Source organism: Girardinichthys multiradiatus, chromosome 6 (genome assembly GCF_021462225.1).
Source record: "Girardinichthys multiradiatus isolate DD_20200921_A chromosome 6, DD_fGirMul_XY1, whole genome shotgun sequence".
Classification (NCBI taxonomy): Eukaryota; Metazoa; Chordata; class Actinopteri; order Cyprinodontiformes; family Goodeidae; genus Girardinichthys; species Girardinichthys multiradiatus.
The window spans coordinates 6874802-6901256 of NC_061799.1; the positions used below are offsets into that span (position 1 = coordinate 6874802).

The window sequence follows — 26455 nt, forward strand, 5'->3', positions numbered from 1 at the left end:
CAGTTTCCATAAACATCATAAAACACAAAGTTATGTAAAAAACACAAGGAAAATGTTATGTGATGTCAGCATGATTTGAAATACTCCTAAGAACACCCATACACATCGCTGACACTGGTTCTGTTGTCTAGAAAGGAACTGATGGTGAACGTGGTCCACAGCATCCCCCAGATGTTGGTCTACCTGCCCTCTCAGCTCAATCTCCGGTCTCAGGTGGGTTCTTATTCTATTTCAACAAGATAGAGGGTCGTACTTTCACATCTTTAGATTTGAACTAAATCAAATCTCATTTGTCAGAATTTCAAAGATCTTATCTCATTCCTCTCCCAGCTGAACCAATCCCAGTCCAGTGTGGCAGCTTTGGTGGAAGTGTTGTCCGGCAGGAAGAAGCTGTGGGCTCAGGGGGAGCTGACAGTCATAGAGAGTGGATACCGGCAGACTGTTGAGGTCAAACACTCCTGCCCACAGGTACTTTTGGCCTAAATTATGCCTTCAGTGTCAGTGCACTCTGTGGGTAAAATTCACATCCTAGATCTGCTAATAGAATTCATTCTATAAGCAGATCTTGTTGTGGAGGTTGTCTTTTAATTCTGGTGTTTAGGATTATTGATGACTTTATTCAACAGACTCATGGTCCACAAGAAAACAACACGACATATAAAAAAGAGAAGAGAGAAAAAAAAAAAAAATTATTAAAAACTTGCATACCAATGTTTCCACAGAGCCGACTGGTATCTAAGAGATGGATGTGAAAACATTACAATAAGACTGTTCAATGAGCTGCACAAACGACACATAAACTTACATATCAGATTTCTCACAAGCGCCTGGAATGTTCTGACATGTGCATTACAAAACATCTCACTTGCACTGCTGAACCTGGGTTTCTTGAGCAGAATTCTCAAAGAGTCATTATAAGCAACCTTAAGCTTCTGCATACTAGCTTTTTTAAATTTACACCACAAAGGAGCTGTACACAAGGATGTACAGTGAGCTTTAAACAGGCTTATTTTTACCTCATCAGTGCACATATGGAATTTCCTCCCCAGAATGTTTGCCTGGGCGTACAATGTCATCATCATCACAGAGCTGGTCTGTGATGTAGTGACCCAGATATTTAGTTTTGGAACAAACAACTTTAACTTTTGCCCTGACAGAAAAAAATCAGGGAAGCAAAGTTGTTTGTCAGCTTTAGTCCTAGAAACTAGTACAACAATTTTCTTAGCATTATACTGCACATCAAAACTCAACCCATAATCAGAGCAGATGATCAGTAACTGCTGAAAACCTGCACAGCTGGGTGAGAGGACAACCAGGTCATCAGCATACATGAAGTGATTGACCAACGTATCACCAATCATACATCCAGTTTTACAGAGGTTCATTTCTTGTGACAGGTCATCCATGTACAAGTTCAACAAGGCAGGTGAAAGAAGTCCACCCTGACGCACACCATTACTCACACCAAAGGAAGCAGAGTTGTCATTGCCCCATTTTACATGCATTTTCTGGTTAGAGTACCAGTAAACTAAAATTTGTGTAATAATATCTGGAACACCTCTCTGTTTTAATTTGTCAAATAATTTAAAGTGGTTGACACGATCAAAGGCCTTAGAGGCATCAATAAACCCAATTAACATCGATAAATATTTCCTTAGATATGCTCTTGCTGCTTCTTTCAGGCCATAAATACAGAAATCAGTTCCCAACTTGGCTTTAAAACCAAATTGATTATTTGTTGTACTAATAAACTGATTGTGCCGACCAAGCAAGATTTTTTCTAATACTTTAGATATCACGCTAGCTAAAGCTATTGGTCTATAATTATTAAGGCTACCAACCTTACTAGTTTTGTCCTTAATTAGCAGCACAAGTGTAACAGATAGTAATGAATCAGGCAACTGCCCATGGGTCATAAACCCAGAAAAACACATTACAAGCAGCACAGCCACTTTTTGGCTAGCATATTTCAGATGTTCTGCTGTAATGCTATCAGAACCTGTTGCCTTATTCTCACACAGTCTGCTGGACTTCACTAGGGGTTATTATAACCGCATCACTCTTAGCAATGTTTCCCAGTCCATAGGGTTCACTTTTTACACAATTAAACAAGGTAGAATAGTGCTGTCTCCATAGATCTGCTATATTATGAGCCCTCTATGGCACTGGGGAGTAATGCAGCAGACCTGTTTAAGGCTCTGACATCATTCCAGAAGCCAATTATTACAAAGCAGTTTTTCAGCCATGGAGTTTGCTCTCATGTTCTGCTCACATTTAGAAATATATCGAATGGCATATTTAAATTTTGCACTGGTGAGTTTTTTATAATCTAGGAGAGTCCCTTCTCTTGGTATACCTGCTTGTACCCACATCTTATATGCTTGTTTAGCTTCTGCATGATATCCTGCTACATGTTTATTCCAACCTGGCCTTATGTTATTTGCCTTTCTGCATGTAAGGTCTGGTTTATACTCTCATACAAAGCATCCACAATGCCATCATACATAGTATGAAGGTCAGTACAGTGAGAAATATCACTGCAATTAACATCTGAGCACATAATAGATTGAAGAGGAAGACTTCTTTTACTCAAAAGAAGATCAGTTTTCATATGATATGCGGATTAGTCATCTTTAGATAGTCTGGACCATTTGAACTTAACTGTGGGGGCATCATTTGCCCCCCATATAAACTCTGGAAGACTTTTAATATCCAGCATCATTGAAAATGGAACATGATTTGACAAAGAATACTCATATAAGATTTCTATTGATTTTACAACAGCATGGGCATCAGCAGAGCTAATGCAATGGTCAAGCCATGACGTTGTGTGCCAAGCTTCACTTATATAGGTATAGCTTTCTGCAGGTAGCAGGAGCTGACTGGACAATACGAAACTGTTATCATCACAAAACTGATGCATATGTTTAGCAAATGAAGAATATTCATCAGATATATCTGCATTCATATCACCTACTACATACACAGAGGTAAAATAATGGTCATCAATAAAAGAGTTCAAAAAAGCAAGTCTATTCAAATAAATGTCTTCATTCTGAGGACACTCATATGGTGTGTAGACATTAATAATGACAAATTCTTTGTTTCCAACTTTTAAATGCACAGCAATACACCAGTCAACACCAGTTCTGATGACATTTAAAACTGGACCCAGCTTTTTGTGCCATAGAATGGCTACTCCTCCTGCGATTCGCCCCCTCACTATACGCATAGAAAGATCCACAGTAGACTCACCAGCTCCACAGAAATAGTCATTAATACAGTTCAGACTTTCCAAATCCTGTTTTGATAAAAAAGTTTATTGTAAACATAGAATATCACATTTTTGCAACAGTCTATCCACAACCAGACGTCGTGCTTTATCTCCAGCTGTTTTACTAACACGCAGTCCCCGGCAATTGTAAGAAATAACACGCATTAATTGGTCTATGAGGAATTCACTGCAGCCGTTCCATCTAACCCTCTGGAATCACTGGAGGTGGTCACCCCAGGCCCTTTAGACGCTGTAGATTTATTCCGTGGTTCGTAGTGCAAACAAAATTGTATGAATTCTTATGAATTATATTGAATAGCTTCTCCTACGTAGCATAGAGTTTTTACATAATATTATGGTGTGTCTTTGTGTTGTAGCTGAAGCCGCTGCCCAGGACCATAGCAGTTAGAACGGTGTACGAGGCCAGAACGTGGAGCTACCTCATCCAGCAGGCTGCTGTGTGGGACAGTCACGAGTTCAGCTTGTCTGGTCTTTATTCCAGTCCTCCAAGCCTGGAGCTGGGCAACCAGACACTGATGGGTAAATTCTGACATGCACACTTTACAGATTCTCACATAAAATGCGCAGGACCAGTATTCATAACCTTTTTGGTTGTTTTTGTGAAGTTAAAAACCATAAATGTTACGGTAAAATATTGGGATTTTTTTATGATAGACCTACACAAAATACTGCATAATTTTGAATGATACATGGTTTTAAAATAAAACTCTTACAAAGTGTGGCATGCATTTGCATTCAGCCCTCCTGAGTCAATAATTTGCAGAACAACCTTTAACTGTAAGTCTTTTGGAGTATGTCTCTAGCAGGGAGTCTGGGGCTGAAATCTTTGCCACCTCTTGTTTTGCGAAGTAACTCAAGCTCATTCAGAATGGATGGAGAGAGTACAGTTACCCCTCAAAACATTACAACATCATAAAAAAGTAAAACATATTTTCTGTCACTCATTTCAGAAAGTGAAACTCATAAATTACAGTATAAAGATTCGTTAAACATAGGTTGAAATATTTCAAGCCAAGTATCTTTGAATTGAATTTATTGTAATTTTAATCATTATGGCTTATAGATAATGAAGACAGAAACTATGCTAATTTCTATGCCCTTCATACTTGGTTGGGGCTCCTTTTGCATTAATTGCTGCATCCACACACTGTGGCATGGAGATGATCAGCCTGCGGATCTGCTGACGTGTGATGGAAGCCCAGTTTGCTTTGATAGCAGCCTCCAGGTCATCTGCAATCCTCCACAGATTATCTTTGGTGTTCAGGTCAGGTCAGGTTGCTGGTCAATCAACCATAGTAACACCATGGTCACCGAAGCAGCTTTTGGTATCTTTGGCATTGTGAGCTGGTTCCAAGTCATGTTGGAAAATGAAATCAGCATCTCCATACAGCTTGCCGGCTAAAGGAAGCATGAAATGCTTCATAAAACCCAGTGGACCAACACCAGTAGATGACATGGTGACTCAAATCATCACTGACTGTAAAAACTCCACACTAGACTTCAAACAACATGAATTCTGGGCCTCTGGAATCTTCCTCCAGACTCTGGGACCTTGATATCTAAATAAAATGCAAAACTTACTTTCATCTAGAAAGAGGACTTTGGACCACTGAGCAACAGTCCAGTTCTTCTTCTCCTTAGCCCCATAAGACGCTTCCGATGTTGTCTTTGGATCAAGAGTTGATTGACATGAGGAATGCAACATTTGTAACCCATGTGCAGGATTCATTTGTGCACAGTGACTCTTGAAGCACTGATTCCAGCCTTACTCCACTCCTTGTGAAACCCCCACAAATTAAGCCCCTCTTAAATTGATTTTGCTTGACAATCCTCTTAAGGCTGCAATCATCCCTGTTGTTGGTGCACCTTTTCCTCCAATACTTTTTCTTCCCACCCAACCTTCTATGAATATGCTTGTATGCAGTGATCAGTGATCAACCAGCTTCTTTAGCATTGTCCTTTAGTGGCTTACCTTCCTTGTGAATGGTGTCATTGACTGTCTTCTGGGCATTTTCCAGTCAACAGTTTCCCCATGATTATGTAACCTTCTGACCCTGAATGAGACCATTCAGAGGCTCAGGAAACCTTTACAAGTACTCGTACTCGTACTCGTCGTCTTCCGCTTATCCGGGACCGGGTCGCGGGGGCAGCAGACTCAGCAGAGACGCCCAGACGTCCATCTCTCCAGACACCTCCTCCAGTTCCTCCAGGGGGAGCCCAAGGCGTTCCCAGGCCAGCCGAGAGACATAGTCCCTCCAGCGTGTCCTGGGCCGTCCCCTGGGCCTCCTCTCGGTGGGACGTGCCTGGAACACCTCCCGAGGAAGGCGTCCAGGAGGTATCCGGTATAGGTGCCCGAGCCACCTCAACTGGTTCCTCTCGATGTGGAGGAGCAGCGGCTCCACTCCGAGCCCCTCCCGGATGGCCGAGCTCCTCACCCTATCTCTAAGGGAGTGCCCGGCCACCCTATGGAGGAAGCTCATTTCAGCCGCTTGTATCCGGGATCTCGTTCTTTCGGTCATGACCCAAAATTCATGGCCATAGGTGAGGGTAGGAACGTAGACCGACCGGTAAATTGAGAGCTTTGTTTTTCGGGTCAGCTCTCTCTTCACCACAACGGACCGGCACAGCGCCACCATTATTGTGGCAGCCGCACCGATCCGTCTGTCAATCTCCCGCTCCATTCTTCCCTCACTCGTGAACAAGGCCCCGAGATACTTAAACTCCTCCACTTGAGGCAGGCACTCCCCTCCAACCTGTAAGAGGACAAGACACCCTTTTCCGGTCAAGAACCATGGCCTCGGACTTGGATGAGCTGATCTTCATCTCCTAATTCAATTCAGTTTATTTATATAGTGCCAATTCACAACACATGTTGTCTCAAGGCACTTCACAACAGTCAGGTACATACATTCCAATTAATCCTAACCCTTGAACAGTGCAGTCAGAGTTATTTATTTATTCAAATTGGATCAAATGTTTTTCTGTCTAAGGAAACCCAACAGATTGCATCCAGTCAGTGACTTTCAGCATTCCCTCCTCCCGGATGAGCATGTAGAGACAGTGGACAGTCACTGGCGTTGACTTTGCAGCAATCCCTCATACTGAGCATGCATGTAGCGACAGTGGAGAGGAAAAACTCCCTTTTAACAGAAAGAAACCTCCAGCAGAACCAGGCTCAGTGTGAGCGGCCATCTGCCATGACCGACTGGGGGTTGGAGAGAACACAGCAGAGACACAAAGAGAACAAAGAAGCACTGATCCAGGAGTACTTTCTAAGGGAAGGAAAAGTAAATGTTAATGGATGTAGCTCCTTTAGTCGTTTCACCTAGAAAGAAAGAACAGATAAACTCCGAGCCTGTTTTCAAGGTTAGAGTCTGAAAGAGAGCACATAGAGTTAGTCACAGTAGAAGCTCAGTCAATTGCCATGTCTATGAGAGAGAAAGGGTTAAGCACTGAAAGACAGGGCCAAGTGGATCATCGGTAGAGGGTGAGCATTAAGTTGTTGCCAGCAGAAGCTCAGACGATTCCCCTCTCCAGAAAGGTGTCACAGGTAGACACAGAGTCAGGCCAGGTGTAGCTTCTAGGAAGAGAAAAGAGAGAACAAGGCTAAAAGCTGAAATAACAGCAAATAATGCAAAATTGGAGAGTAGTGTGAGAATGTAGCGAAGAAGGTGAAAGTGGTCATTGTGTCCTCCTGAAGCCTAATCCTATAGCAGCATAACTACACAGATAGTTTCAGTTCAGATTATTTAGTTAAACGCTGCTTATTCACAACAATGTCGTCTCAAGGAACCCCACAAAGGGTCCCACTGATGGTCGTTGTTATACTAAAAACCACAAGGATTGGGATACCTCCCTGTGTCAGACTGATTATAACCATTGGAAAAGAGAGGGGGTCATACAGGTAGCAGAAATGGAGGGTGTGCTTGCACCTCAACCATAACTGAGCCGGTTTAGGCTAAACCTGAACCTGACTCCCCCTTACTCCAACCAACAGGGAGGGAGGAAGGCTCTCTCCCTTATAAACTAAGCCACTCGAACTATAAGCTTTATCAAAAAGGAAAGTTTTAAGCCTAGCCTTAAAAGTAGACAGGGTGTCTGCCTCGCAGACCAAAACTGGGACCTGGTTCCACAGGAGAGGAGCTTGATAACTAAAGGATCTGCCTCCCATTCTACTTCTAGAGACTCTAAGAACCACCAGTAAACCTGCAGTCTGAGAATGAAGTGGTCTGTTAGGAACTTATGGAACAATCAGATCTCTGATGTATGATGGAGCTAGATCATTAAGGGCTTTATATGTGAGGAGGAGAATTTTAAATTATATTCTGGATTTAACAGGGAGCCAATGAAGGGAAGCTAAAATAGGAGAAATATGATCTCTCTTTTTAATTTTCATCAGAGCTCTTGCTGCAGCATTCTGAATCAGCTGAAGGCTTTTAACTGCATTTTGTGGACATCCTGATAGTAAAGAATTACAATAGTCCAGCCTTGAAATAACAAATGCATGGACTAGTTTTTCAGCGTCACTCCTGGATAGGATATTTCTAATTTTGGCAATGTTCCGGAGGTGAAAGAAGGAAATCCTAGAAACCTGTTTAATATGGGTTTTAAATGACATGTCCTGGTCAAAAGTAACACCAAGGTTTTTTACTTTATTACCGGAGGTCAATTTAATGCCATCCAGGTTAAGTGATTGACTAAGCAGTTTCTTTTTTAAAGACTCCAGTCCAAAGACGACAACTTCTGTCTTGTCTGAATTTAGAAGCAAAAAATTTAAAGTCATCCAGGTTTTTATATCTTCAAGACATGCTTGTAGTCTATCTAACTGGTTGGGCTCATCAGGATTTATGGATAAGTAAAGCTGAGTATCATCAGCATAACAGTGAAAATGTATCCCATGCTGCCTGATAATTTGACCTATTGGAAGCATATATATAGTAAAGAGAATTGGCCCAAGTACTGAACCCTGTGGTACTCCACAATTACCCTGGAGTTTAAAGATGATTTATCATTTACATGAACAAACTGGAATCTGTAAGACAGATAAGATTTAAACCAGCCTAGTGCTGTTCCCCTGATCCCTACAGCATATTCCAGCCTTTCTAAGAGAATATTATGGTCGACTGTATCAAATGCATCACTGAGATCTAACAGAACCAGTACAGACACAAGTCCATTATGAGCACAGGAAAATAACTAGGAAAGTAAACAAACACAAAACCCAAAATGGCAGATCCTGACAAGAATATTTCACTCTATGTGTAGTGAATCTACAGGTCCTTCTCAAAAAATTAGCATATTGTGATAAAGTTCATTATTTTCCATAATGTCATGATGAAAATTTAACATTCATATATTTTAGATTCATTGCACACTAACTGAAATATTTCAGGTCTTTTATTGTCTTAAAACGGATGATTTTGGCATACAGCTCATGAAAACCCAAAATTTCTATCTCACAAAATTAGCATATCATTAAAAGGGTCTCTAAACGAGCTATGAACCTAATCCTCTGAATCAACGAGTTAACTCTAAACACCTGCAAAAGATTCCTGAGGCCTTTAAAACTTCCAGCCTGGTTCATCACTCAAAACCCCGATCATGGGTAAGACTGCCGACCTGACTGCAGTCCAGAAGGCCACTATTGACACCCTCAAGCAAGAGGGTAAGACACAGAAAGAAATTTCTGAACGAATAGGCTGTTCCCAGAGTGCTGTATCAAGGCACCTCAGTGGGAAGTCTGTGGGAAGGAAAAAGTGTGGCAGAAAACGCTGCACAACAAGAAGAGGTGACCGGACCCTGAGGAAGATTGTGGAAAAGGGCCGATTCCAGACCTTGGGGGACCTGCGGAAGCAGTGGACTGAGTCTGGAGTAGAAACATCCAGAGCCACCGTGCACAGGCGTGTGCAGGAAATGGGCTACAGGTGTCGCATTCCCCAGGTCAAGCCACTTTTGAACCAGAAACAGCGGCAGAAGCGCCTGACCTGGGCTACAGAGAAGCAGCACTGGACTGTTGCTCAGTGGTCCAAAGTACTTTTTTCGGATGAAAGCAAATTCTGCATGTCATTCGGAAATCAAGGTGCCAGAGTCTGGAGGAAGACTGGGGAGAAGGAAATGCCAAAATGCCAGAAGTCCAGTGTCAAGTACCCACAGTCAGTGATGGTCTGGGGTACTGTGTCAGCTGCTGGTGTTGGTCCACTGTGTTTTATCAAGGGCAAGGTCAATGCAGCTAGCTATCAGGAGATTTTGGAGCACTTCATGCTTCCATCTGCTGAAAACCTTTATGGAGATGAAGATTTCATTTTTCAGCACGACCTGGCACCTGCTCACAGTGCCAAAACCACTGGTAAATGGTTTACTGACCATGGTATCACTGTGCTCAATTGGCCTGCCAACTCTCCTGACCTGAACCCCATAGAGAATCTGTGGGATATTGTGAAGAGAACGTTGAGAGACTCAAGACCCAACACTCTGGATGAGCTAAAGGCCGCTATCGAAGCATCCTGGGCCTCCATAAGACCTCAGCAGTGCTACAGGCTGATTGCCTCCATGCCACGCCGCATTGAAGCAGTAATTTCTGCAAAAGCATTCCCGACCAAGTATTGAGTGCATAACTGTACATGATTATTTGAAGGTTGACGTTTTTTGTATTAAAAACACTTTTCTTTTATTGGTCGGATGAAATATGCTAATTTTGTGAGATAGGAATTTTGGGTTTTCATGAGCTGTATGCCAAAATCATCCGTATTAAGACAATAAAAGATCTGAAATATTTCAGTTAGTGTGCAATGAATCTAAAGTATATGAATATAAAATTTTCATCATTACATTATAGAAAATAATGAACTTTATCACAATATGCTAATTTTTTGAGAAGGACCTGTATACAATTTTCAATTTCTGAAATCAGTGAGAAAACTTTTTATCTCTTTCATTAATGAAAAAAGGCCACTAATCTCCTTTAAATAGACCCTCTCACCTGAGCTGTGGATCTTTCCAGCTATTCCAGGGTTACTGTGGGCCTATACAGTACATAATTGCAGACAGAGAGATTTCCGACTGATCCTGATATAGATTCAATTCATGCTCCACCAAAGGTAAAGTTATAGTGTTGTTTTTTGTTTTGTAAATGAGACAGACTTATTTATTAACATAGGAATTTAGATGTCTTTTATTGTACCTGGGTCGAGCTCATTTGGCAGCAAAGACTTCTGTAAGCCTTCCTGGAAATGATTCTCTTGTTTTTGGCTCACCTCTCCTCTGGAGGTGCCAAAATTCTTTGGATTGCTCAAACCCAACCAGTTTGGGTGGGGAGCATCAGGTCACTCATCCACATTTCTCCGGAGATTCTCCACAGTTCTCAGATCTTGATTCTGGCTGAATTTGGATGTTATTTTAAAAGTGCTCTGGTGCTTTCTTGCCAGTAATACTTCAAACTGTTCTTTAGAAGAATTTAAGGTGAAATCCTCTGACATTCTGTGTACTCCCATAGGACCACTCTGTTTTTGTCCATCAGTCTTTTTCTTTGTTCTGTTTAGTGTCCTGTTCCTTATCCTAGAAACCGTGCCTGCTGAAAGATGCCGTCTTTGTATGCTTAACTGGAGGTCAGGACGCTAAACATATCATCCTGGTCTTAAAATAATTTAGATCATTCTGACAAACTTGTTGGGGCCTGTTGTGAAGTTTATTGAGTAATAGCTTCTGTAGATAACCTGTTTTAAATTTTTCTATCAGTGCTTTCCGTTACTAAAACATTTTAGAAGTTACAATCTGGATCTCATCTCAAATCATTTCACAAAACTGCTCCCCCTTATGGACACAAAGATGAGCCCCTCTCTCAACCTCCTCTGCCTCACAAATCAGTTACTTGAGCCAACAAGCAAAATGATGCTTCCAAAAATAAAAGTTAACATTGCAGTACTACCTCTCTGGCTGTTCATTGGGTGACTTTAGGCCCCTTAAGCCACAATGAGATGATAAGAAGGTGTTCCTGGCCTGGTTTGAATGTGTCAGAACATTGGTTACCTGTAAGACCAAAGCTCTTTTTTCCTCATCACTCACATTGGCTGCAAAAGCAAGCCAATAAATTTATTATGATTTTAAAAGACTTAAATAAAGGACATCTTTTTTAAACATGGACCGGATAGTAATTGTGGGTTCTGATCTACAGTCAGAAGAAGAACTGGATTCAATCATAAAATACATAAAAACGTCTTTGTGTATGCACAGTCTGTGTACATGATGCCAATTTAATTAAATATGCTTTTTTCGTTGTATAATATGAATAGCTACAGATTGAAGTCTGTTTCTTCTCCTTGCCAACAGTTCGGATCGGTGGCTTCCCTCGTTTGAGCAGTTTAGAGATGGTGCATGAGAGTTCTTTACTTGGCCGACTAGACAGCATTTTACTGGGCTGGAAGAGACAAGGACAAGTAGAGCAGGTGAGCAAAGTGTGTCACAACCCTAGTGAAAAGATAGCACTCTTTTAAGTCAAACACTTTACTTTCTGGCATGTATGCATTTTACTCCGTCTACTACCAGGTTGGCCTGAAATATCAAAAGCACATGAAGAAAAATGGATGATAATATAAAAGGCCTGTAAAAGTATTTTTACAAAGTTAAGTTTTTTACATTTTGTCAAATAATGACCAAAAACTTCAGGTGTGTTGGGATTTAATGGAATACATGTGAAGTGGAAGGAAAATGATACATGGCTTTCAAATGTACTTTACACATAAACATCTAAAGTGTCGTTGGAGTTTTATTCATCCCCCTTCACTCTGATCCCCCAAAAATCCAGTGCAACAAGTTGCCTTCAAACCTCATTAAGGTCCACTTTTGTTTAATCTCAACATAAATCCAGCTGATCCGTGAAGGTCTCCGAGGTTTGTTAGAGAACACTAGTGAACAGGGAAGACCAGGGAACAGAGCAGACAGGTCAGGGAGAAGGTTGTCGAGAAGTTTACAGGTCCTTCTCAAAATATTAGCATATTGTGATAAAGTTCATTATTTTCCATAATGTCATGATGAAAATTTAACATTCATATATTTTAGATTCATTGCACACTAACTGAAATATTTCAGGTCTTTTATTGTCTTAATACGGATGATTTTGGCATACAGCTCACGAAAACCCAAAATTCCTATCTCACAAAATTAGCATATCATTAAAAGGGTCTCTAAACGAGCTATGAACCTAATCATCTGAATCAACGAGTTAACTCTAAACACCTGCAAAAGATTCCTGAGGCCTTTAAAACTCCCAGCCTGGTTCATCACTCAAAACCCCAATCATGGGTAAGACTGCCGACCTGACTGCTGTCCAGAAGGCCACTATTGACAACCTCAAGCAAGAGGGTAAGACACAGAAAGAAATTTCTGAACGAATAGGCTGTTCCCAGAGTGCTGTATCAAGGCACCTCAGTGGGAAGTCTGTGGGAAGGAAAAAGTGTGGCAGAAAACGCTGCACAACGAGAAGAGGTGACTGGACCCTGAGGAAGATTGTGGAGAAGGGCCGATTCCAGACCTTGGGGGACCTGCAGAAGCAGTGGACTGAGTCTGGAGTAGAAACATCCAGAGCCACCGTGCACAGGCGTGTGCAGGAAATGGGCTACAGGTGCCGCATTCCCCAGGTCAAGCCACTTTTGAACCAGAAACAGCGGCAGAAGCGCCTGACCTGGGCTACAGAGAAGCAGCACTGGACTGTTGCTCAGTGGTCCAAAGTACTTTTTTCGGATGAAAGCAAATTCTGCATGTCATTCGGAAATCAAGGAGTCTGGAGGAAGACTGGGGAGAAGGAAATGCTAAAATGCCAGAAGTCCAGTGTCAAGTACCCACAGTCAGTGATGGTCTGGGGTGCCGTGTCAGCTGCTGGTGTTGGTCCACTGTGTTTTATCAAGGGCAGGGTCAATGCAGCTAGCTATCAGGAGATTTTGGAGCACTTCATGCTTCCATCTGCTGAAAAGCTTTATGGAGATGAAGATTTCATTTTTCAGCACGACCTGGCACCAACTCACAGTGCCAAAACCACTGGTAAATGGTTTACTGACCATGGTATCACTGTGCTCAATTGGCCTGCCAACTCTCCTGACCTGAACCCCATAGAGAATCTGTGGGATATTGTGAAGAGAACGTTGAGAGACTCAAGACCCAACACTCTGGATGAGCTAAAGGCTGCTATCGAAGCATCCTGGGCCTCCATAAGACCTCAGCAGTGCTACAGGCTGATTGCCTCCATGCCACGCCGCATTGAAGCAGTCATTTCTGCCAAAGGATTCCCGACCAAGTATTGAGTGCATAACTGTACATGATTATTTGAAGGTTGACGTTTTTTGTATTAAAAACACTTTTCTTTTATTGGTCGGATGAAATATGCTAATTTTGTGAGATAGGAATTTTGGGTTTTCATGAGCTGTATGCCAAAATCATCCGTATTAAGACAATAAAAGACCTGAAATATTTCAGTTAGTGTGCAATGAATCTAAAATATATGAATGTTAAATTTTCATCATTACATTATGGAAAACAATGAACTTTATCACAATATGCTAATATTTTGAGAAGGACCTGTATAGCAGGGTTAGGTTGTAATAAAATACACCAAGCTTCGAACATCTCACAGAGCTCTGTTCAGTACGATACAACTCCAGACCTACCAAGACATGGCCAACCACCTAAACTGGCTGGCAAGGAAAGTATTATTCAAAATAGCTGCCAAGAGGCCCATGGTAAATTCGTAGGGATTGCAAAGATTCACAGCCCAGGTGGGAGAATCTGTTGACAGAATACAGTCAGTAGTCATTTACACAACAAATCTGGCCTTAATGGGAGTGAAAATCAAAATGCCATGTGTGACAGAAAACATCACTCTGAATGGTAAAACATGGTGTTGGAAGTATATCATGCTATGGGGATTCTTTCTTCAGCTGAGACAGGAAAGGTTAGAGGGACTCATACTGCAGATCACTCTGAACAGTTGAACTGTTGAAATTACATTTTTCTTATAAAACATAAAGATTTTGAAGTCCAGTATTTGCTTGTTTTTCTCCTGCAGGTCCGAGCTCTCAGTTCATGGAGTCTCTCTGAGGAGACAAACGAGACCAAGCTGGAGCTAAAACATCCTTTCTCCTCCATGCTGAGCCAGCTGTCCTTCCACATACTGTCACACAGCTCACAGAGAAAGAGAAGCAGCAGGCACCGGGTACTCAAGGAAGTCCACACGCTTATTTTACTTTTAGAACACACTGCTTTTGTTGCTCAACTACATTCCATCCAATTATAAGTGAAACTTTAAGCTCTAGTGTCTGTAAGAAAAACATCCAGGTTGTCATTGTCTTTGTATTATGCAGACCCATCTGTCCTGGAATGGTGTGGTTCCAGTCAACATCACTCTCAGCCTGAATAAACTGAACTCCAATGTGGGCAGGGCATGTGTGCTGATTTCAGCTCAGCGGGTTGGTAGATCCTCTGGATCTTTAAAGGTTGAAAGTGTGGTTAATGTACCTTTTTATGGACCATAATGTGCATGTCTGTTGTTGCAGATGGCAGTGTCGTCTGGAAGGGGCTGTGTATCAATGAGTTATGGAGGAAACCTGTATTCACAGACTGCAGATGTGACATGGCACAACAAAAGTTTCAGACAAGGCATGACCTACCAGGTATTATGTTTTATCTTTAATTGGGAGACATTTAAAGCTGCACAATTCATGGCTTATGCTTGAAAAAGGAAGTCATGTCTTTTTATTTCTTTGATTTCTTTTCAGAGAAGTCATCAGGGATTGCATGGCCTTCAGGTGTATGTTGATTTGGACAGAGTGTCCCCTGCACCCTGCCATTCTCACATGCTCCTGGCCAAAGTTCAAACAAACCTTAGGGACCATCTGGAGCACAGAGTGGAGCTAGGAGTTTGTCCTGAACAGCCTGTGAGTCCACACAGTAGTAGTAGTAGTAGAAACTGGAAGTGGGGTTTTTATGTGAGCAAGGACAGCCATCTGGTACTCTTACTAATATGATCCGACAGTATCCAAAGATTTCCACATATACTCTACTCTGTCTGTATCTGTCAGACTTTGTGGTGGTCCGGATCTCACAGAGTGACCTCAGGAGAGGAGCTGTTCTATACTCAGTCTCACCTGTCAGTTCCGGGTCAGCTGCACCAGTCCAGTTTTACGCTCGCCCTTATCAACTCTTCTACTGCTCAGGGAACCAACATCTCTCTGCATACTCAGGTAAAGAGAGTAGTGAATATTCAACAAATGTTTTTTTGTTTTTTTTCTCATGTTACAGCCAAAATCTTTAACGTATTTCATTTGGATTTTATGTGAGAGACCAACATAAAGGGGTAATAATTGGGAAGGCGTAGGTGTAATGAGTAAAAGGCAAATTATTTATGGGCTCTGAAAAATATGGGTATTCCATTTGTGTTTACCCACCTTTACTTTGATGTCTAAAAAGAATCCAGTGCAACCAAATACCTTTAGAAGGTCTCAGAAGTTTGTTAGAGAACATTAATGAACAAACAGCATGATGAAGACCAAGGAACCCAGCCGACAGGTCAGGGAGAACATTGTGGAGAAGTTTAAAGCAGTGTTAGTTTAGTAAATATGGCACACCTGCACACCTACCAAGACATAGCCACCAAACTCAACTGACAGGCTAGTGAAGGTTGTTTGCAGCAAGACATGTAGGGGTCACTACAAACATTTGGGAGAAGGTGCTCTTGTCAAATGGGACCAAAACTGTACTTTTTGGCCTACATGCAAAACACTATGATTGGAGGAAAGTCACACTGCAAACACACCATCCTCATAGAGAAGCAATGAGTTGGCAGCATCATGTTGTGAGGATGCTTTTTTCCAGCAGGAACAGAGTGTTCGTCAGAGTTAAGAGGAAGATGGATGAAGCCAAATACAGGAAAATCATGGAAGAGGCTGTAAAATACTTGATTGAGGTGGAGGTTCACCTTCCAGCACGTCAACAACCTTTAACATACAGCCAAAGCTAAAATGGGGTGGTTTTGTCTGGAAATAACACATTTCTTATCTCTCAAAACAAAATTACAATGTCTAAACTCCCTGGTAGGACCACAAAACAGGTGAAAAGTAGTTGAAATAAAATATTAGAGAACCCATACCCAGCTTCCCATCTAATACAAAATAACTTAAATTGAACAGTTAACCAGAGCTAAATTTTACAACGGAACTACTCTGTCCCTCAGTCCACAGGGTTAATTTCCACAGGAAATCCCAAGCACAGAAACCACCACATCACAGACGTCCAAGGGGAAGGAAGGTGGCAGTAGGACTCTGGAGCTTCTGTGCCGACTAATGTTGAGGAGGAAGTTACTTCAACAGGGCATCGAGGTGTGACTGCAGGGTTTAGCGGGCCTCCAAACAAAAAAGAGAAAAAAGCTATGATTTTCTAGTGAAAACTGAAAAGTCTAGATGAGTTTTTACTGTTCTTCTACACGACAGCGGGAAACATTTAAAACTGGCTCCCAGAGTGTAATGGTTTGAAAACGTGCTGGTCTTTGTTGTCATGTAGACGGGGAAGCCTTGGCTCATGCCAGTATGATAGAAAATAGTAGAAAGTAATGTGCACGCACACAACAAAACGGCTGCTGATCAGTTTAAAGCCCACAAGACGTAGATACAAAATAACAATGGCAGGTTGCAGAGTGCTTGTGCTGCTGACTCATTTTTGAGTCAGCAGCCCCCCACCCCCCTGTTTTGTAAGCAGGAAGTGTTTCCGCATGTTTTTGAGTTTTAAAGAACAAACCGCCAACCAGTGGTGTGGCACGGGAATTACACAATTGTTTTGTCTCTACTGTTGTCTTGTGTACGGAGATTGTACTTAAAACGTTGTCAGGTAGAAACAGAAAAATAAATCCTATTTTCAATGGATCCTTGTTGTGTAAACAGGGCCTAAGTAAGAGAGTCCCTAGAGGTCAGTTGACATAACACACACAATCTGAAGACTTGAAGCTGTAGTTGCAGTGAAAGGTCGTTCTATAAAATATTGAATCCGTGGGGCTGAATTCAAATGACCACCAAACTTTATTTGTAAACAATTTCTTAAAAACCAAGTATGATTTTCTTTCTCCTGTACAGTTATGCAATGCTTTATGTTGATGTATCAAATCAAATCCCTATAAAATACCATCAAGTTTGTAATTGTAAGATGACAAACGGTGAAAGCGTTCAATAGGAGTGAATACTTTTGCAAAGTGCTTTAAAATATGAACCTCTTCTGTATAGTGAAACATATTAGCTTGTTTCCTCTGTTCTTTTGTGTTCAATGCATAAATATTTTGCAGATAGAGTTCCTCTCATTATACAGTGCCTTGCGAATGTATTCAGCCATCTTGAACTTTTCAACCTCTTGCCACATTTCAGGCTTCAAACATAAAGATATGAAATTCAAATATTTTGTGAAGAATCAACAACAAGTGGGACACAATCGTGAAGTGGAATGAAATTTATTGGATGTGTCAAACTTGTTTAACAAATAAAAAACGGAAAAGTGGGGCGTGCAATGTTATTCGGCCCCCTTGGGTTAATACTTTGTAGCTCCACCCTTTGCTGCAATTATAGCTACAAGTCGCTTGGGGTTTGTCTCTATCAGTTTTGCAGATCGAGAGACTGAAATTCTTGGCCATTCTTCCTTGCAAAACAGCTCGAGCTCAGTGAGGTTGGATAGAGAGCGTTCGTGAACAGCAGTCTTCAGCTCTTTCCACAGATTCTCGATTGGATTCAGGTCTGGACTTTGACTTGGCCATTCTAACACTTGGATACGTTTATTTGTGAACCATTCCATTGTAGATTTGGCTTTATGTTTTGGATGATTGTCTTGTTGGAAGATTAATCTCCGTCCCAGTCTCAGGTCTCTTGCAGACTCCAACAGGTTTTCTTCCAGAATGGTCCTGTATTTGGCCCCATCCATCTTCCCATCAATTTTGACCATCTTCCCTGTCCCTGCTGACGAAAAGCAGTCCCAAACCATGATGCTGCCACCACCATGTTTGACAGTGGGGATGGTGTGTTCAGGGTGATGAGCTGTGTTGCTTTTACACCAAACATATCGTTTTTCATTGTGGCCAAACAGTTGGATTTTGGTTTCATCTGACCAGAGCATCTTCTTCCACATGTTTGGTGTGTCTCCCAGGTGGCTCGTGGCAAACCTTAAACAAGACTTTTTATGGATATCTTTGAGAAATGGCTTTCTTCTTGCCACTCTTCCATAAAGGCCAGATTTGTGCAGTGTACGACTGATTGTTGTCCTATGGACAGACTCTCCCACCTAAGCTGTAGATCTCTGCAGTTCATCCAGAGTGATCATGGACCTCTTGGCTGCATCTCTGATCAGTCTTCTCCTTGTTCGAGATGAAAGTTTAGAGGGACGGCCGGGTCTTGGTAGATTTGCTGTGGTCTGATAATCTTTCCATTTCAATATGATTGCTTGCACAGTGCTCCTTGGGATGTTTAAAGCTTGGGAAATCTTTTTGTATCCAAATCCAGCTTTAAACTTCTCCACAACAGTATCTTGGACCTGCCTGGTGTGTTCCTTGGTCTTCATGATGCTCTCTGCAGTTTGAACAGAACCCTGACACTATCACAGAGCAGGTGCATTTATACGGAGACTTGATTACACACAGGTGGATTCTATTTATCATCATCAGTCATTTGGGACAACGTTGGATCATTCAGAGATCCTCACTGAACTTCTGGAGTGAGTTTGCTGCACTGAAAGTAAAGGGGCCGAATAATATTGCACGCCCCACTTTTCAGTTTTTTTTGGTTAAAAAAGTTTGACACATCTAATAAATTTCATTCTACTTCACGATTGTGTCCCACTTGTTGTTGATTCTTCACAAAATATTAGAATTTTATATCTTTATGTTTGAAGTCTGAAATGTGGCAAAAGGTTGAAAATTTCAAGGGGGCCGAATACTTTCGCAAGGCACTGTATATGCCTTCTACTGAAATGCTGATCATGTTTTCTTCATCCCAGAAAGGAAGTTCTGGAGAGCATTTCAGTCACCTTGTAAATCTGTAAGATATCTCTTTGGAGCCAGAAAACTATATTTCCTCCCTTAAAACTGAGCATCTGAGGAAAGATTAATTACCCAGATGGTTCAGTGGAAACAAAATGAAGGGTCATCGAACGCTTGCAACAGGGTGTTGATCCAGTATGGTGAAGATATGGAGACTCACTGACGTAATCAAAGTTGCCTTGAAGAGACACCTTATGGCCCTTCACACCATGATGCCAGGAGTAAACACTCTTGTGTTGCTCCACAACATTGGCAGCACTGGTCATCTCCCCTCTATACCACCATGCTGCCACACTTTTGTCTTTCATGGTAAAGCAGAAGCATGTTGGTTTTTTAACACGATATAGTGCAACTTTGGTTCAGTTCATGCTTCCAGGTTTTGACAAACTGTCTCTGCTTCTATCAAAATGGAAGTCTTTAAGACATGTTGCGGCGGGCTGTTGTACAAAGATCAGTGCCTGTGCCTAGATGACAGACATGGATCTCATTGGGTTGTATAATACTTGGCTGAAAATGTGCTGCAATGACCATCAGCCTCTCTAAACATCTTCAACTGCCATAATAACATGACTCAAAGGTTATCACAAATCAGATATAACTTCAGCCCAGTTTACCATTTGCCTCGTATTAAATGTGATGAATCACCTTCTTACCACCGTTACGTCTGTCTCAGTCGTTGTGTCAAGATCCGACAGTAATGTGGGCAAGACACTTCACTCGCCATGCCTGCTGATGGTGGTCAGAGGGCCCGGTGGTGCCGATTGTATGGTAGCCTCACTTCTACCAATGGAGAAAATATGGGAGAGCAGTGAACCTCATACCAAATGTCAAACATGGTGGTGGTAGGGTGATACTCTGGGCTGTTTTGCTTCTTTAGGACCTGGACAGCTTGTTGTAACTGGTGAAAGCAATCTTAAACCAAGCACACCTAGGTTAAGCAGCAAGCTCACTGGTTAATTGCTCTAAAAAACAACCAAAAAGCAATAGTTTTGGTGTGGCCTAGTCAAAGTCAGGACTTAAATCCATTTGAGATGCTTTGGTAGGAGCTTAAACAGAATGTTCAATGCTCAAAAACCCTTTAGTGTGCTGAATTAAAACCACTTTGCAAAGAAGACTGGGTCAAAATTCACCCAAAGTGATCAAAAACTCATTGTCAGTTGTTGCTGCTGAAGGGTTGAAGAAGCAGTTATTAGGTTAGGGGGCTTAGGTTAGGGCCAGTTTGGTGTGGATTGCTTTTTTCCTTGATAAATGAACAAAGTTTTTATAAACTACATACATTTTGTATTTACTGAAATTTCTTTTTCTGACAAGAATAATTTGCTTAATAATCCAAAACATTTAAGTGCTGTGATAAAGTAGTTCTTCAAGATTTAGTCTGTTTTGTGTTTTTTCAGTTCATTAAACAAAGTTTTTAAATAAAAAGCAGAAAGAAAACGTTGTCATGCCTCTCTATATTAGTGAAGTTAAATAAAAACTTGAAAAACTTTTATTCTTTGTTATCCTGTTATAATGACGATTTTTTCTTTGTCCTTTCCAGTCGATGGTGGGTAATTGGAGCTTGGAGCTGGAGAGCAGTGCCCTGTCCTGGCCCCATAGGTCAGGTCTCCATGTTCAAGCCACACTGGACCACAGTCAAAAGATTTGGCTCAATGGAACGCTAGAGGGACACTGTCTTCGGACCACAGCAGGTTACATGAATGGTAAATAAACAAATCATCTCTAACTAAATCCAGAAAAACAAAACTACAAAGAGTGTAAATATAAAAACTTTTGTGTTGTTGTGCAGGTTCAGGCATCTGTGAGGATCTCAGTGCAGCAGTGTGTGCAGGAAATAATCACAACTTGAGGATGGATGTGCAGAGAAGAGAAGGCTGCAGAGAGTCTAAGACTCTGGGAAGTTTGTCACTTGAAATAACCAATCAGAGGCTGATAATGAGAGCGAGTGGCTGCTTGGAGAGATTAACTGCAGCAGAGGTAGCCCTAACTGCATCAGAGATCCCCAAGTTTCCATTCAGTATGAAGCTGTTTCATTCTATTTACTGCTCTACATTATTTCATAGGAGCGATTTCACTCTCTGAGCTCTCAGATCCAGAAGGACCTTATGGAGAGGATAAAGACATCACGGCATCTACTTACAGAAACCATAAAACAGGTCTGCTGTGGCTTGAAGTGCCTATAACATGTTTTCCCACGAATGCAAGAAATTTAAAGAAAACATGTTAATATTGAAGGACTTGGGCAGTAATTGACATGATATTAGGGTTATAGATGTGATAAAAGACAATTGTGATACAGAATGAGCATATTTCGATGTTAAATATAGCAAGTCCAAAGTCGACCAGAAATTACGTCAAAGGGGAAGTCTCTGGTCATTCATTGTGTGAGCGTCAATGATAAACAGTTCAGGTAGAAGCCGAGTTGTGTTCAAAATGGTTACACAGTGCATTGCTGGTAGTTGCGGCAACACTATGACAGCAGTCAGTCTGCCTTATTTTCCTAAATTAAAGAGTCCACGCCACACTGTTTAGAGCATCTGATGTGAAAAGATCGCCAAAGAAAAGATTGTTGCTGCTGCTGTTAAATTCAATTCAGCTCAATTCAGTTTTATTTATATAGCGCCAATTTACAACACGTCGTCTCAAGGCACTTTGCAAAGTCAATTCAATCGAATCATACAGATTTCAAGTCGAGTACATACATTCCAACTGACCCTAACTATCATACAGTGCAATTGGACAGATTAGTGTTCAAATTGGTAAAAGGGTTGTCTGTCTAAGGAAACCCAGCAGACTGTGAGTGAGTGAGTGACTTGCAGCATTCACTCCTCATGTAGCGACAGTGGACAGTCACTGGCGTTGACTTTGCAGCAATCCCTCAAACTGAGCATGCATGTAGAGACAGCGGAGATGAAAAACTCCCTTTTAACAGGAAGAAACCTCCAGCAGAACCAGGCTCAGTGTGAGCGGCCATCTGCCACGACCGACTGGGGGTTTGAGAGAACAGAGAAGACAGAAAAAGAACACAGAAGCACTGATACAGGAGTACTTTCTATGGGAAAGAACTAGAATTACATACACATATGATACATTAAAATAAATGTTTCTCTGAAGATTCTGTATACACTTTCAAAAATTGATCCACCAGGTAGTGTCTTCAGATCTTGAATCATCCCTTGTTTCTGCTGTGCTGCTCCATGCTGCTAAACTTGTTTCACTCAGTGCCACGTTTACTGTGACCCTGGATTTACACCGTATCTGCTCCGGTCCGATCGGCTGCAAGCCCAGAGGAGCGCCAAGAACCATACGCAGATCGTGCAATTAAAATCAGTGATGAATGCAGTAGCAAGTTCAAAACAATTCATTTTTTGGAAGTTAATTAAACTGCTCAATTTTTTGTTTTATGCATCCAGTCATTTTCATGATATTTTCTGAGTGCAGCAAAGCTATATTTGTTGCTTAATTTGGTGCATTTAATGATTGATTGTTCGGTTTATAATACCTTAGTTACACAGTAACTGATCTAATTGATGTAAACAACCGCTAATACATGCATGAACATATAAATACATGTGTGTATTTATTAATATAGCGAGATCTAATCTGTGTTTAGTGAATTATTATGAAAATCCAGATGTTGTGCTCGTTCTGTTTCCTGTTGGTGCGGTATGATTTATGCAGGTTGACTCCGGCCGTGCTCTGGCATCCAGCAGATGGCCGTCCACACGTCGCAGCACTTATGCTCTGCCATCTGATGACAGCTGACTTTCTTCTTTTGACGCTGCTGCGTCTCTCTCTCATAATGACTGAAATATATGTAAAGAAATATCAAATTCTTCACTGCTGTTTGTGTTGTCAGCCATTGTAGGCGCAGTCAGTTTACATAAATTCATAAAAGAGGGCAACAAAATCACAAAGGAGTGGTCTGCAGATGCCTTTTTAGTGAAATGTATGACAATATATCTCAACAACTGTTCTGGCAGGACTCAGGAAACAGTACAAGGTGCCAGTGTAGTTGTGAGGTCAAAATTACACCGCTTTTGAAACCAGATGTTTTCTAGAAAAAACAAAACATTCATTTATAGCCAAAAAATGGCTGAATGGGTTTTCCTTGCATTTGGACTGTTTGTAAAAGCATTAGAGACCCAAATGGAAGTATAAAAAAGATCAAAATGTGAATTTTGCATAATAGGTCCCCTTTAAAATATGTTATCGATGTTTTTTACTTTACATAAATGTAATTGGATTAATCATGAAAATTTGATGTCACAGGCACTTTAATGCTTACCCAGCAATATCTGGAAATCTGGGCCTTTGAAGGTTTTACAGAAATGTAGCTTTTGATACTATGCTTTCTTTCCTTTAGTCTGCAGACAGTCTGCTGCCGCAGGAGTGGAGCTCTGTTCCTCTTCTTGTTTTGAAGCAGGCTGAGGCCCTGCTCGCCCAGGGAGACAGAGGTTTCTTGTCCCTATGGCTCAGGAGCTCCCTGCGTCACACGTTGACCAGCAGCCTGCCCAACTTTCTGGGTCAGCTCCAACAAGCCTCGCTGTTGGGACAGCAGGAGCTCAGGAGTGAGTTTCTTTCTGCATTGGACAAAAGTCTAATTTGTTCAAGAATCTAGCTCCTTTTAACTATACAACAGCATCAGTATAGTGTTTTGAACTTCCATGTCCAGGGCCTCTGGCTACTCTGGCAGGTGTATACCAGGATGTGAAGGGCCAGAGGTTGGAGGCAGCATGGAAGGAGGCTGTTGTGATGTGGACTGAAAGACTGGTGGATGTCCTTCCTGCAGAACTAGAGAACCCCCACCTGAGACCCCTGTCACTAGCAGGAGTCACAGCCCTCAGAGTTGCTCTGGATGTGGTGAGGAAACTGCAACCTCTTGGCTTTTCAAATAATTTATTTTCAGTATTTGTCATGTCTCCCTGCAGTGAAACCAGAATACTGTGGCAGCTGTCATGTTTACCTCATAAAGTTTAGAGTCTGTGAATGCTTTTCTCTTTTTTCGAGCATGTTGCAGGCCCGGGAAGCAGAAATGGGTGTACATTTCCAAATAAAATAAAGATCATAAGACAAAACAAACTACACTGCAAAACTATTCAAACCTCTTGATTTTATTCACATTTTGTCATGTTACAACCAAATTGGCAGTGTATTTGCTGGGATGTTCTGTGATACATAGAAGGCTGCAGAGGTTAGAGAACATTAGTGAACAAAAGGCATCATGAAGATCAAGGAACATCCCAGACAACACAGGGTTAAAGCTGTGGAGAAATTTAAATCAGGGTTAGGTGATGGATGGATGGATGGATGGATGGATGGATGGATGGATGAATCTAAATACAGGCTAATCCTGAAAAGAAAAACTGTTTGAGGTTGCAAGAGACTGAGGCATTCACCCTCCAGCTGGTCAAACATACAGCCAGAGCTACAATGGGATGGTTTAGATCCATTTTTCTCAAACTGTGATGCATGTATTCCTGGTTGTACTCTGGTTCCCTTCAGGAGTACTGATATTGTAGTATCAATTCTGTACAAGTTAAATTCCAAACTAATTAACTATGGAAAGCTGAACTGTGGTCTAAAGTTATTGCTGTGAAGCAGGAACAGTGGCTTGTTTTGAAGCACCAGTATCTCTATAGAACCTTCACATTTCATTTTACTCATCAAACAAAATTACTAAACTTCAAGTTATTTGTTGTTGGGGAGACAAAATGCCAGTGTTAGAAGGTTTTAGTGGTACCTGTTTGTAAAACCACTGGTCTAAATTGAAGTACAGTCATGTGTTAGAATGGCCCAGTCAAAGTCCAGTCCCAAATCCAATTGAAAATCTGCAGCAAGGCATGAACATTTATGTTCAAATACAACTTTTTCTTCCATTTCACAGTTATGCACTATTTTGTGTTGGTCTATCAGGTAAAATACCTACGAAGTTTGACGGGGTCACGTTTTGTGTTACCATTAGCGCTGTATGACTGAAATCGGTGGAAATTAATGCGCAGGCGCACAACATAATGGCTGCTGACTAGTTTAAAACCCACAGAAGATGAAGATGTCAACAATAATAATTGAGGATTGGAGACTAGTTACTTGTGCTGCTAACTCTTTTGAATCTAACAACGGTTCTCCAGTGAAGTGTTCATTTTTCCCCTGTTTTGTATGCATTTGCACGTTGCCTACTAGTGGCAACATATGCCTGCTAGACGTGTTAAGATAAACTGAAAAAAATTCCATTTTCAATGGATTGTTGTTGTGTAAATAGGGCATTTTAAGTGTAGTGGTAGAGGCCAGCTACGCAGACCAGCAGACAGATGTGGAGCCTGATATGAATCCAAGGTTGTTGGGGTACAAATTAGGAAAACCTGAAGAAGGTTGTCACTATGGGGTATCGGCACCTGGATGTGGGAGTATAGAGTATGTATGGGGAGTGTGAATGTACGACGTCCATTGTTGTTTGTCTTTACGTTGGGTATGTGGGTGAGTGTTTTTATGTGTACGCATGTGGATGGGAGTATGTGATTGTGTGTGCCTGTTTTTTGTGTCAGGTTGGGTCTTGGGCTGCTAACTCTCCTGGATCAGTTTATGCCCCCATTGAATGTGGGGCCTATTCCCTACCTGCCACACTACCTGCCTGTGGTTGGTATCTCTGCCCGCCGGTGTACTTGTGGTTGGGTGCTTTGATGTGTGCTGGCTCACTCCTGGTGGCTGTTTGCCGTGGCCTGGACCCCTGGGCTCGGTTGGGCCTCTGCTTGGGAAGTGATATGTCCCGGGGTCTCGGGTCTCTGGGTCCATGGCTGGATCTGCTCGGGCGTAGACGGCTGCCGGCAGGGCCTGTGGGCTCGTCGCTGCAGCTCCCTGCGGCTTCTGCACTGTGGCTGCTCTGTGGTTCTCCTGGGATTCTCCCCTGCTCCTCTCTGGGGGTTTATGGTAGTCCCGGCGGTGGTTCTCCTGGGGTTCCTGTGCTCTGGGGGGCCTTTGGATGTCTGTGGCTTGGATCTCCTCCGTATCTGTCCCGGGTCCAGGGGGCAGGTCTGTGGCTTCTCATACTCACTATTTCATATTTTTATGTAGAAACCTTGTATGCACAAGTGCTCTCACACTCGGACCCTCAG

The 26455-nt window shown here is 41.9% G+C and overlaps 1 protein-coding gene across 1 annotated transcript in view; it reads left to right on the top strand.

Annotated features, from left to right (window-relative positions):
* The window catches only part of LOC124870219, a 98543-nt gene that overhangs the window by 58506 nt on the left and 13582 nt on the right, over positions 1-26455 (top strand). The window contains exons 53-66 of the mRNA XM_047368771.1: positions 132-213; positions 331-468; positions 3652-3814; positions 11621-11736; positions 14349-14495; positions 14644-14748; positions 14836-14952; positions 15058-15216; positions 15361-15522; positions 20884-21046; positions 21133-21320; positions 21407-21499; positions 23710-23914; positions 24019-24206. Coding sequence (XP_047224727.1) covers positions 132-213; positions 331-468; positions 3652-3814; positions 11621-11736; positions 14349-14495; positions 14644-14748; positions 14836-14952; positions 15058-15216; positions 15361-15522; positions 20884-21046; positions 21133-21320; positions 21407-21499; positions 23710-23914; positions 24019-24206 — 2026 coding nt within the window. The remainder of the gene's footprint in view (positions 1-131; positions 214-330; positions 469-3651; positions 3815-11620; positions 11737-14348; positions 14496-14643; positions 14749-14835; positions 14953-15057; positions 15217-15360; positions 15523-20883; positions 21047-21132; positions 21321-21406; positions 21500-23709; positions 23915-24018; positions 24207-26455) is intronic.